At 37.5% G+C, this 13,973-nt stretch overlaps 1 protein-coding gene across 1 annotated transcript in view; it reads right to left on the reverse strand.

Moving 5' to 3' along the window:
• Positions 1–291: 291 nt before the first annotated feature.
• LOC124160761 (protocadherin-16-like) overlaps positions 292–13,973 on the reverse strand; it is a 173,116-nt gene continuing 159,434 nt past the window's right edge. Inside the window, exons 9-19 of the mRNA XM_046536778.1 lie at positions 13,152–13,283; positions 12,444–12,534; positions 11,947–12,056; positions 9,759–9,968; positions 8,356–8,517; positions 5,630–5,829; positions 5,063–5,177; positions 4,328–4,503; positions 4,028–4,140; positions 2,409–2,641; positions 292–1,139 (exon numbers count right to left, since the gene is read on the reverse strand). Of these exons, the coding sequence (XP_046392734.1) occupies positions 1,098–1,139; positions 2,409–2,641; positions 4,028–4,140; positions 4,328–4,503; positions 5,063–5,177; positions 5,630–5,829; positions 8,356–8,517; positions 9,759–9,968; positions 11,947–12,056; positions 12,444–12,534; positions 13,152–13,283 (1,584 nt within the window). The 3' untranslated portion in view covers positions 292–1,097. The remainder of the gene's footprint in view (positions 1,140–2,408; positions 2,642–4,027; positions 4,141–4,327; positions 4,504–5,062; positions 5,178–5,629; positions 5,830–8,355; positions 8,518–9,758; positions 9,969–11,946; positions 12,057–12,443; positions 12,535–13,151; positions 13,284–13,973) is intronic.

The following is a 13,973-nucleotide window of genomic DNA, read 5'->3' on the forward strand; positions in this document are numbered from 1 at the left end:
ACAACGTTGTTCGTATTAACGAGAGTCTACTGTACTATTCTACACTTGCCAACAAAGTTATCAAAATTCCATTATGGAGTGGTCATGGGTAAGTTGTTGGGAGTATTTCAGCTGGAAACAAATTGTTTTATCTTTAATGACTCGTGGCAAGTTGATGGAATAGATTACATCATCCTAACATTTAAGATTCATGCTCATTACTGAGTTAAATTTTTGTTCTTGCTTTCATAAAGCAGTATATTCTGAGTATGATTGAGTGAGAATTATTCTCAAATTAACTTGTACCCATAATTTTACTTAATCATTTATTTTATTACAAATTGATTTCCAAAAAAATATTCTGTAAGGAAGACATCATCTTACAATATATGATTATTGTACACCTTTCTGAACTCCCATACAATAACATGATTGTCACAGGTGAGAGATCTAATGAGATTCATATCATTTATTTTTCTCTTGTTGCAGCTAATACTGCATCTTATAGACTTAATGCAAAGCACATACTCTCCTTTAGCAGCTCATACTGCTTCTTATAGACACACTTATTTGTACACACTGCTATGTACTTTGAAGTCTTTTCTTAACTTTCCATGGCTCACTGGTTTAATGTGGTGATGAATGCACATATATTTATGTACAAAAATTATTTTAAACAGTTCACTTATATGAGCACTAATTAGTCGGACCGTCTGCAGAATATTGAATACTGCATAAGTTTTTTCTATACACTTTGCAAATCACCAGACATCTGGGTCAGCATGCCTTAGTATTAAGTTCACTGAAAATGCACCTGTTGGTTCTTATCAACACATTAATGGTTAATGCATTAACTTGTAAGAGTTTTCACTAATTACTGTTTCTCACTGCCTTTAGAAAACTCTCATTGAAGCACATTTATTTTCAGGTTTCTTCCATTTTTGACTAAATTTTCTTCGATGCTTTGGTTTCACTTTGAAGTCTTGTGAATAATCTACATCACCTTCAGTTTTTGAAGCCTACAATGCTACTGCCAAATATGTACACCACAATCAGTGATGGAATCCAATGGCAAAACTCTTCTCCATTTCTCACATGCCACTGGAAGTGGTTTTGTTCTAGAAGTAAAGGGTGAGCTCCCGAGACATTTGTTGGTCACCCTGTTAGAAAAAAATGTGTTCGGAATGAGATTTGTCTAAATTTCTTGGTGAATATGTCATTTGATTGTTGAATTGGTCAGGGTTCGGCATCACTCTTTTCTGCCTTGTTAGATTTCAAAGATAAATCCCAAATAGCAGACAATATCCGTTGGATATCTAAGCAAGGTTGGTATATCCAAAACATGTTATAACGCGATGAATATTTTGACAACATTACATAGATGTCCAACTTGCAATACCCATGATATTAAAAAAAATTTATTCCAAACAGTATCCATAGGCAGCATATGCTCTGTATAGAATTGAAGTGCATAAATGTTTTGTCTGTATGTCTAAGGATATCCAAAAACTATAATAACCACACCCATTATCTAATCATAATATATTGTGAAGATACCTTAGAGATGTTGTAATATGGACCAGTGGCGTAGCCAGGAATTTTTTTCGGGGTGAGGGGGGTTACAAAACCAGGGAGGAAAATTTTCAAAAAAACAGGGTACCAAGTAATGGGGCTTTAAACTAATTTTAGCACTTTTCATAATCGGAAAAACTTCATTTGTAAAAAAAATATTTTGTAAATTCATGATTTTGTCAATATTTTGTTTTCTTTTATGAAGCAAAAAATTTGTGTTTTAATATCGCGGGGGTCCGGACCCCACCCCTGGCTACATCACTGATATGGACCTCGATGTCCACTGTTGGACATCACTGCAACGTTGTTTGGTGGGTTCCTTGGATATTTGATAAATGGATGCAGGGATATTCCACGAATGTCATATCGATACCACCACTGCACAAGCACTCAACAATCACCCACCGAATCAAATCCGCTCATCTAGTAACCCAACAATACGAATCCGCTCAGCTAGCAGTGTCCGGAGCATAAACCCTCATCTCCTATTCTCCAAGCTTGGAGGTGAGCGTTTATGCTCCGGACTCTGCCAGCTGAGCGGATTCGTATTGTTGGGCTACTAGATGAGCAGATTTGATTTGGTGGGCGATTGTTGAGCGTTTTTGCAGTGGAGGTATCGATTAATGTTAACGCTGATAATGTAGTCTGGATATTCTTGGGATATTGATTGCTACTTGGTATAAATACTCAGAATTTTTCATGTCTCTTACTTGCTATTGAAATCTAATGATTATTACACCCAAATGAATTTCTGAGTGTATCTATACAAATTTGTCAAAAAAGCTGTGGAATTTTTTTGACTCTAGCAGATACACATATGAGTTGAAAGTTATAAATTGAGCAGCAGTTTAACTCACCCCATTAGAGGCCAGGTCGTCTTCCCAGCTGAGTTTCTTCACCCTCCTGGGTATTGAGCCCCTAGGCCATCCAACAGGCCTGGAACCATCAATGGATCCCGAGGAAACAGTCGTTGATCTTGGACCGAGTAATGGTGGATGTCCATGAGGTGATGGGGGTGGTGGCGCTGGAGCTACTCTCTTCACAGAAGGTGCATGATTGCCTTGTTCATTGTTTGATCTATTGCCATTCGCTGCAAATTAGAGGAAATATTTTTATAGTGTCATGGGTAGTCCAAAATTTGATTAAATCAGAATCATTTATTCACAGAATCCCAAATCTAAATTATCTTTGCCCCTAATCTCTTAAAATGCCAGCCCATTTTGAGTAGGATTTATAAAAACATATGAGGCTCTTTTCTGGAAGTTTACTGCATTTCAAATTTTTATTATCTCTAATGCATTCTTAATTTTTTTATGCTTTTACATAGATTTTTCCCAATGCCAAAGATATGTATGAAAGAATCATGGGGTTTGAATATTATTTTTATAAAAGAAAAAGATTGCAGGCAATTCATTATTAATGTTGTTAACATTGTCAAAAAGTTCAGCCAATAAATCGGCCTGTGACAGTTTTCCCAACTCCAACTAGGGCCAATGGTTTGGCCTGCTTGCCATAAAAGGTTTAATATAAATACCAAATCCTAATCTTCTTCCTCTTTTTTCTTAATCTTCCATACAGCATATGATTTCATGAATACTGCTTCTTTTCTCATTCAAATATTCACTATTTTTCATTTTCATGAATTTAAGATTCAGCACTAGTGTTACTTTGAGGTAGAAATTATCTGCCTCGTGTGTTTGTGTATTGAACCTTCAGAACTGGTATTTGAAATTTCTGAACCATTAATTTGCTCAAATTCAAAACCATGGATTTGATAGGAATCGATGGTCTTCAATCCTCTATTGGTCTTCAATTTTGAACATCCTTTGGCTAACTCCCTGTTGAATAATGGCTTTTGACAAAAATTGGCAGCTGTGTATATTGTTCCTTTGTACATTCAAGGGTTATGGACCTTACTCCACCATGGACAGAAAAGGGGAAGTGAAGACCCTTATTTATCGAGAATGAGAACATCTTTAACACTCTTGGCTGACTTAACCCATTCTAAGGCTGTTTTCACAGTGGATAACATTTGATAAATCTGTGGATGGGTTAAGTCAAGACACTGAAAGAGGCATTTTCCATAAAATTTGTGGTCAAGTTTACATGTGAGAGCATAGTGAATGGCAGTAGGGCAGATAAGCCCCGTAAAATATGCAGCGAGAGTTCCCTTAGGGTAAGGAGAGACTGTTTCTTGTTTATATCTGTTTCAATTGATGCCCGAAGGATTTGACTTGCTCATACCTCAATACTCTGGACTTGTTAGGATTGAATGGAATGTTAAATCTTTCCCCATTTTCAGTTTTCAATTTTCTTTTGATATAACTCATTGAATTGTGGCTTTTACAAGCACTAAGTATTTTTTTAGTAGGTTAATTGGTGTAGTTTTATATATTTTCATCTTATTCTGTCTCTGAGGAATCTCTGATATAATTCAACCATTTTACTATTCTGGTGACCTCCTTTTTTCACTCACCTTTCTTTTTTTCTGCATCATTTCCATGATCTATGCCATTTCTTCTTTCACCTGTTACTTTCTCTGCATCCTTTCCGTTATTGCGAGAAAGCACTGTTCCTTTTTTCCATTTCCTGCAAGAGAAGATGCAGACATCAGAATCAACAATAAGGCTTGCAACTGCCAGTAAGGACAGATTTTCCTTTAGATTTTGTGTTAATAAAATTCATATCTGACCTCACGGTCATAAGGACCAGGATGTAAAGGGGGTTATATGCTAACACAATATGGTTGTGCAGCATGCTCTTTCAGTTAATTTACCCGCCATAGACGAGGAGTAGAAGCAACAGTAGTGCCAGCAGGGCAAACAGAGAGCCCAAAACGAGTGCTAAGAGGAAGGCAGCACTTCCAGGAGACCACTGTCCACCAACAGCCCCTCCCCTCTGCACCTCTGCAGGGGTACTCTCTGGGAAGTGGATGGTCACGGGTACAGATGCCTGCAATGAGTTAGATGCTATGAATATAGTGAACTAAAAGGCAGTTAAAATGTGGTTCTCTTGATGTCATCACCTTATAAACATGTCCAGAGTAAGTTACCGTTTGGTCATCTTTATGAATGTTCATTTATTTTATTTTTATAGTGGCATTTTTTTTTATTCGGCGTAATTCTTTCTCAGTTGAGTTTATGCTCCAAAGGAATTTAGATAGCACATTTAAATACCAAATATGCTCATTCTCAACATTTGAAGGTAACATATGATTAGCTTTAATACTAAGTTTTAGCTATAGACACTCACAAAATATTTTTCTGGCTGTGTACATGTCTCTAAATGGAAAGTAAGGAAAGATTTATTTTCCCTCTGCTCTAATAGAAATATAAACAGGATGATTAAACTCACATACTTGACATTTTTTTACTGAAAACACATAGGGTATTCTCAATCTCTCAGATTGTCCTAATTATAAAAGTGGCATCATCAAATAAGTTAATTGCAATGTAAAGGTATTGGTACATTTCACTTAATATTGATGCATAAGAAAGGAAAGTAAACTTACCAGTCTTGGAGGGACCCCACTGTCCCTTGCTACCACAACAAGATGAGCCATTGATGATTCCATAGCTGACATATTACGTAGTCGGAGTTCACCATCGTCAGTGATGGAAAACATCCTGGAAAATACAATTTACGGTCATCAGTCAAAACAGAATAATAATGTGGTCACAACTCCTCTACCCTAGGAGGGCTTTTTGAGGGTCATTACTGACATGCTCCACTGTTGCATTGAAGAGCGTATTTTGAGTAATTTTCACTTTTTTGGGCGACAATGAAACTTCTTGAACTCCCTCCATCTCCCCAAACCTCATAAATACCAATAAAGTAGAGTTATTATTGTTATTGGGTTTGAGATTACCTCTCATCCATGTACTCGGGGATTACATAATGCTTCCTGGCTTCAGTTTAACATGAGTAAAACTCAATTTTTTTTTCCTGCACCAAGTACTGTCATGTGGCAATAAAATCTGGGAACTAGGCGACATTCATGTTGCCTACTTTTTGTGTTACCTTTTTTATGCACTGCCTCTTGAGGTAATGTTATTGCTAATAAAATAGGCATACTTACTTTGCTGACGGCCCTTGGAGTTCAAGAAAAACAGTATCCCCAGCATCACCATCAGCAGCTTCCACCACTCCTACCAAAATACCATCTGCGCCCCAAGTTCCATCTGTTGGTAAAACTGTGAACTCATATTGTGGGAATCTGAATCTTGGATCCCAGTCGTTAACGTTTAGTATTGAGATGTTCACTCTAGCTGTATCATTCTGATCATGAAATGAAAAAGAATAGATCGTTCACAATTATCAGTAGAGTCAGTTAGTATGTATGATTATTGGCAATATTTTATCTGATAGCTTATTTCCTGAAAATTTTCCTGTTTCCCACAAGATTATTCATAGATTAAATAGTTGGCAGGCATTCAACAAGTGATCTGTCAAGTTGACCTTTCCTAATCAATTGTGCTAACTCCATGCTTAGCCTGCCTGATATTTTAGATATGGTGATGGAGTTCTGCAACTATGGTATCAGCAATAAACCATCCCATCTTTGTCTGAGCCAGACATTGCTTGACTTGAGTGTTCTTATGGAATTAGCTTTGTCAATGCCTCTAGCTAGTAGTCCCTGAAGGTGATACTATGGATTTATTTTTAAAATTTGATTTCTTTTTTATGGACATTTCATGGTAATTTTCTCGAGGTATCACTGCAATGCGGTAACATGGGCAAAGTAGGATGAAGAGAAAAGACTGAAGCCCTTCAAATGTGGGTATAGAGAAGAGTGGAGAAAGTGAAGTAGAGAAGGAGGAAGAGGAAGGATGAAGTGCTGGATATGGTTGGTGAGGAGAGGCAGCTTCTGGATGAGATGCGGAGCAAACCTAAGGTATTGATGGAGCATGTACAAGATGGAGCAGGGAGGGGATGCTGAAAACAGTGTTAGAGGGTAGAAACTTAGGTAAACACATAAACACACCCATGTATTTCATTGATATGAGAAAAATATTTTATTGGACTGGGACACTAGGGCCAAATTTAGAATCTCTGGTCCGTGAAGTGCAACCGTGAGAAAATAAGCAATACTCTTAAATATAAATAAATTTCATGGTTTAGAGCAGTTCATCTATTTTGGTAGCATATTAGAGGAAAAGGAACACAGTAGTGATGACATCAGGAAGAGAAATATGCTAGAAAAGGAGGTGTTCATGAAGAGTAAAGAGGTGATTTATGATAATGGAGTTTTATGATGAGGTTAGATAAGAATCTGATCTGGAGGTTAGAGCATATTAGAGAGGTATTACAGACCAGAAACAAGTGTTTGGTAATAATTGAAAGAGTGGCCGCTAGGTGTCCACCTACCACACGAATAACGTAATTGCTCCCATGGCTGAGAGGAGCAGGGGAGTCCACCTGACTCATTGCGGATCCAGTATTGTCGTGTGGCCGGAGTCGTGCGGTGCAGTGTACGTTGTGTGACGAGAGAATTAGGACTCTGAGCCGAATCTTCAGGGGAGAGGAGAGAAGGCTACGCAGCAAAAGGTAGGGTGAACATCTGGGCGTTCTCTCTCTCCTATTCCTGTTCTTTACATACAGTCCATTTTTTTATCGGTTACCCCCCTTTTTTTGGGGCAAATAATTAATTTCCAGATTTTTGTAAAAATATATTTCCCAAACAACAAGTACGCTGAAGAAAGAGAACATGAAAATATTGGTGGCGTTCATGTGTGTGCATGAAGGAGAATCGAGAAGGTGAAGTGGATGGGTAGGAGAAACTGAGGGCAGGATATGATGGGTGAGAAGAGAGAGCCACTAGATGAGATACTGAGGAGACAGAAGATATGGATGGAGGGAGTATTGAGCGGGGAGGAGATTTTGAAATCAGTGTTGAGGGAAGAATATTGGTTAAGTGAGGTAGAGGAAGGAAGAGAATAGGATTTTTCGCTAGAATGATTGGTGGTGGGCCCTCCTATGAATTGAAGGAGAAATTCAAAAAAGGGAGGGAGACAGGGCTGGGTGATTGGCAAAATATTCCAGGTAAACCTGGGTTGACCGATACAATACTTTCATCGTAATATGTAACAAATGTTTTTTGGAAAATTAAATTAAATTCTTAAGTTAATCCTCAAGTGGGAGCACAGGCTTAACTTGTGCTTTTGATTTTTATATTTTTCTTCACAGCACAGGGTTACACAAAATATTTGGGGGGCCCAAACCGGGGATCTTTCCCCGGGAAATTTTATAAATAGTGAGTTTTAAGTTTTTTAAGCATTTTAGAAGAGCCATATGATCAACAATAGAACACTGAGAACTCTAATCTCGATATCTGGACACTCCAGGGAAAATCGACAAGCCTGACACTTGTTTCCTTATACCCATAACGAAGTATTGAGGGGGCTCGGGCCCCCTCAAGCCCCATGGAGTCGGCGCCACTGTCACAGCACCAAATGGTTTTGGAGTGAAATTCATTCCCTTCAGGCAAATAATTTAGGAAATGTAATTTTTATATGGCTATCAATGATTGAAGTTGTTTTGAATAGAAACTAATCACTCCTTAATTAGTACCCCACATGCATACTGCAGCATTAAGGACTACACAATTTCTCTACCTATATAATGGCACCATATAGCTGTAGTGAAGGACTTCTTGTTAACTAAACTATTCACTCGGTACTCCTTTCAATTTTCTCCTTTGAAATTTTTACCCCATACAGTTCATCAAATGTTTACGCATAGTGAGAATTTATGTCCCGAAGTTATATTGTAAACTTAAAAAGTCTAAGGTACATTTTTACTTACGGATATCCCATCTGATGCATGCGCCAAGAAAGAGTATCCTTGATGTTCACCTTCATAATCAAGTGCTTTTAGAAGTACAATATCTCCATATGGTGATATGCCAAACACAGGACTTTTATCTTCAATGTCAAGTGGATCACCTTCTAACCAGAATCTCACCATCTAGAAAGTGAGAAAAATACAGATGAATCACTGATATCAGCTCTTCGCCTTTAATGTCTTCTTGCCTTTACAAAAATCAAAAACGGTTGTGCTCCAATGGTCCTTGTACTTTCGGCCACTCAGTGGTGCTACCTACCAAGTGGTGTGGCTGTAATTCATCTGCAACATCACTACAGTTAAGGAGTGATGATAAGATTGAATCCCGTGACACAGGATACAGCCTTGTAACCATTCAATTTCATGCTGTAGTAATGCAGACATACAATTGGAAGTGCCACCAACTTGTCAAATTTGAAGGAACACTATTCATATTCAAATTTCCGTACCAAAATTTTCTTTTGCTCGTACAGTAATTGGTTTTGTAACAAGTGTGACACTCTGGCTTTTATGTTTTTGATAACTTCAGTGGTGGAAGAGTTTTCATCAAGTTCAGGTTTGGAGAAGAACAGGTATGGGCATCCCAATGGACAATGACACATTCCTCTCCCAAAATCTTGATTGCTCTCCTCCTTCACTCACTCTTCTTAGTTCCTGCCCCTTATCAATATTACTGCCTGTGATAAGGGCTGCATGTTAGATGTATTAAAGCTACCACCGATCAATTTATTGGCCTAATTTTTTACAATAATAGTTATTAAGTTTTTATTTTTTCCTGTATAAAAACAATATTCCACCCCATAATGTTAGCATGGTTTTAAACATGAAAATATCAACATTTTTGGCAAAAAATTTGAATGCATTAAATAAAGTTAATAGCAGGAATAATGAAAGATCAGAAATTTTGCAAATATCCTGAGAACAGACTTAGCAGTCTTCGCACCCAGCTCAAATAATGGGCAAGCAGTAAAAGAGTTATGTCTTTGCATAGTGTATGCCATGTCCTCCCCCTGCGAGCAACCCTGGAAATTAGTGTAAATATAGTGGTCAGTCCATCTTCAAACCAGATGTGAAATAGGATATGTGATGTCAGGAAAAGAACTGAAAGTATGTGCCTAATTTGGGACTCTGGGTTCTAGGGAAAAACTTATAATGTTCCATATCAGTTCCCTGCTGGTTGCCAACCATTTTCGTAGAAAGAGGGTACCATGCTGTCCAATTTCAAGTCTAAAGTTTATGTTTGATTGGGTTATCACCCTACAAAAAATGGTTGTTTGTGATTAACATCATCTTAATTTGCTGAAATGAATGACAATTGGTGAGTTTTTCTTTCCTTCATAGCAGAACCTGGGTGAAAGGCTTACCTTGTCCGGTGGCTTGTTTGTGAGTAGAGTCACTAGGACACTGTGCAAAGGTGCATTCTCGAGGGCAGCCACTGCAAACACTCGCTGTAGAAATTGCAGCGCCACCTGCCCACCACCTCCGATGCCTCCTCCTATGCCTGTGCCACCACCTCTCCGACCAACCGTCAGAGTGCTCAGGGCATAGCGGTCAGGGTTATCAAACTGAGTAGCCTGAAAACAACCAAAATAATTATAATAATAATCAATGGAAAAGGGTACTTAAGGATGATGATAGATTCATTTCCAGAAGTAAAAAGTGTCTGTAAAGCATGAACAAATTTTTTGGTAATCATAGCTAAATTCCTTTTTTTTCCTCTTTGATGTTAATGAAGTTAAATTTGAGCATGCCATCATTGCCACCTATGTCAGTTACTTAAGACTGAAAAATTCTGGCCTCTAGTCACTTGGTACGCAAAATCCTCATTGAGTTGGATGCAATCACGCAGTGGCCAGGGGTGGATTAAGTGGGCGACAGGAGTCATGATGCCCCCCAAATTTTATCAAAAATTTTTAATTTTTATTAGATAATAGTTTTTGTATCCTTGTAAAGGAATAAAGGGAGTGTACAGGCAAATGCTTGGCCTCAAGTTCCAAACGTGAGAGAAGTTAAGAGTCATATTTACTGTAGAGCATTCCATACTGTAAAAGCACCCCTCTCTCCTGGGGGGGTATTCTATACTCCCGAGAACCAGGTCATGACCCCCCTAAAATTTGATGCTGTGTCCACCCCTGGCATTGGTTGATGATTATTTGTGCCAGCACCATCATTTGGTAGCATTTGAGAGTCTACTGCGAGCTTGACTCACAAGCCACTTCAAAAACACATCAATACATACATTGCATTGAAATATAGGTTTTCCCCCCCTTCTATCTTAGGAATATGTAACAAATGATTAAGCTTATATACATAACAAGTATTTTGCAGAAATCATTTTGTGCATCCTCAGTCTCTGTGACTACCCGTAACCTTTGTCTTTAAAGGAGACAGGGAGAAACCCGAAGAGAAGATAACACATGCATACTCCTCCTCCCAAAATTTTAGATGAAATGATTCATTCCATCCTTGGGAGAAGTGAAGCCTACATGAATAAATTAGAAAAAATATCAGAAGGCAAGATATGTGTTAATAAATGTTAGACGGGTCACAAGCAAACTCGTGTTTTCTACATTCTGCATTTATATGCCACCTGCAATGATAAATCGTGACTACTTTGTCCAAGCACTGTTTACATCAGTAGACAATGTATTAAACGTGATCGCCTTTGTCAGTTGCACAGCAAGGGGGTTTGGACCCCTTTCCCCCCCAAAATATTAGGGCACAACTATGTACTTTGCTTCATAAAAGAAAACAAAACGTTGAGAAATCATGAATTTACGCAAGATTTCTTTGGAAAATGAAGTTTTTTTTCAATTATGAAAAGTGTTGAAATTATTGGAAATAAAGAAATAAAAACTTTGTAAGGTTCACTGTTATTTAATTATGGGCACGACCCGGGTTTCGTAACTTGGTTACATTGTCAGGTGACTGATCTGGCATGCATCATACATTTATACACTAAGTACACAAGTGACAGTGAGGACATCTATCGGAAAGGAAAAGGACTGGTTGAGAGGGAGGGGGTGAGGGTTAAGCACGGAATGGAATGGTGAGAGGGGGGTAAGGGGGAAAGGGGCAGCCTCTTATTCCATTCCGTGCTTAACCGTCACCCCCTCCCTCTCAACCAGTCCTTTTCCTTTCCGATAGATGTCCTCACTGTCACTTGTGTACTTAGTGTATAAATGTATGATGCATGCCAGATCAGTCACCTGACAATGTAACCAAGTTACGAAACCCGGGTCGTGCCCATAATTAAATATGTAACAGTGAACCTTACAAAGTTTTTATTTCTTTATTTCCAATACGGAGAGGTTTCACAAAGTAAAGCCTGAAGTTATTAGTTATGTGTTGAAATTAGTTTAAAACCCTCTACTTAGAACCCTGTTTTTAAAAAATTACTCCCCCTGGTTTTTGACTTCTGAATAAGTGATAGAGGATAGAGATTTAATGAAAATTTTCATTATTTTTGGTATTATAAATGGCTTCTTGACTTAAGGATGCATTCATTTTAGGACCAACGGCAAAACTCAGAAAATGATGATCTGAACTTACCCGTATGACAAGTGTGACTGGCTGCAGAAGTTGTCCTCTAGTGATCCTCTCCTTTGCTATGACTCTTCCTGTTGACCGCCCAATTTCAAAAGGGCCATATTCAGAAGACCCTGTAAGTACAATAGGATATTTCTAGTATCATTTCCAGCTGGTGACATAAATTAATAGCTGTAAAAACTGCGTTGTAGGGTTTTTTTTTTTTAGTGAAGGCTTTCTAATAGTTTTGGCCAACACATTAATAGGAGCATTAACTGTATCTACAAGCATTTAAATCAGGCTAAATATTTAAACTAATTGCCAATTTTCCTCTGAAGGATTGAAATATTGACCATAAACAATGCATAATATAATGAATACCAGAGCACTTAGCATAAATTTATCTAGATTTCAGATTATATATCAAAAGGATAGTGGGGTAAAAGTGGGGAAGATATCCATTCATTTATGCAAAATTAGAACTAAGTTGTAAAAGCCTATTTGATTAATTACCTACATACCTGAATCAAACGTGTAGAGGATTGGAGCATTTATTCCAATATCTTGATCAAAGGCCATTATTTCCTGAGGTAGAACCTCAAGTCTTGTTCCCTGTTATAAAAAAAGGAATATTGTGGAAGTGAGGTACCTAGTTACATATTTTATGAAGTTCTAAAATTTACTCCTGATCTAACTTACCATACTATAGCATCCTACTATTCACTATACTATCATACAACGGAATGAAAATTATTTATCAAATTACTTATAAAATTATATAAAATATTAAATTTTCTAATTAATTTGAACTTGTAAATTATTGATGATTACTGTAATTGAAAGATTTCATTTGCATCAAATGACAAATATTGAATCACTGCTACGCTATTTATTGCCAGTACATGTAGCAACAATCTGATGTATTATGTTTTTGTCATTATAATGATAATTGGCAATGAATTTCTTCATATATTTCACATGGAATTGCATTCTTTATGGGGTCTGGTTCTATCCAAATGCAATATACTTCAAGAAGTGATATCAGGTCGTCCACCCAACAAAACATCTGCCCAAATAGATGCCCTATCCGGGTAGAAGACCCGAGAAAACTTCTTACATTCTGTTACATTCAAACCCTAGATTCTTGTGGAGCACCACTTGAGAACCAATATTCATTGGCATTCAGAGTTTATTCACATTGATCACAGATAAATTCCAAGAACACTCACCTCGTCCACGTCTTCTCCTTCTGGTAGTGTGGCCAGATACCTATCATCTAGAAATCGTGGATTTTGATCATCGGCATCAATAACATGCACTGTGAGGGTTGTATCTGAATGCCTTGGAGGAACCCCTTGGTCCTATAAAAAAATTTTCTCTTTGGTTATTGATTTAGAGAGGGAGAATTCCTTTATCTTTTTATGGCCAAGTAAATCAACAATGTATCTTTGTAGTTTTTGTTTCATGTTTCATGGAGAGTCTAAGCATTTGTGGGGTATGATAATTTTGGAAATACATGCTGCACTTTTTCATTTTGTAATAATAATAATAATAATAAATGTGTATTGTCGTGTACTCAAAGGATCCTTAAAACTAAGCATGAACAAGTATTCAGCTTGCTTGTACAATTAGAAAACAATAAGAAGAAATAAATATGTATTGAAGAAATTCAGCAGAAATATTACATTCAAAAGAAATTAAATAGTAGCTTCCAAATAGCAACAACAACTTTCACTCAATACACAACTAGGCATGAAAAAAGTGGAGTACAATGGATTTAGATAAAAATGGGGAAAGTTCACAAAGTATAAAAGAAAAACATACCTCTCCCGAAAGGTTAAAAAATAGGGCTAACTCATCTGTGTTTGCAAAGAAAATTATCGTAAGGGTAGGGTTATTCTTCATATCAGACCAAAGATGCTGGATCTTTCCATGAATTGTTTAATGAGTCATTCATTGCATGAGGTCCAGGGTCTGCCAGTGAGACTGGATCAGATATAGGTGGTCTTGAGACGGAGTAGGGAAGTATTGGGGGAGAAGGTTACTGATGT

Source organism: Ischnura elegans, chromosome 6, assembly GCF_921293095.1.
Source record: "Ischnura elegans chromosome 6, ioIscEleg1.1, whole genome shotgun sequence".
NCBI lineage: Eukaryota > Metazoa > Arthropoda > Insecta > Odonata > Coenagrionidae > Ischnura > Ischnura elegans.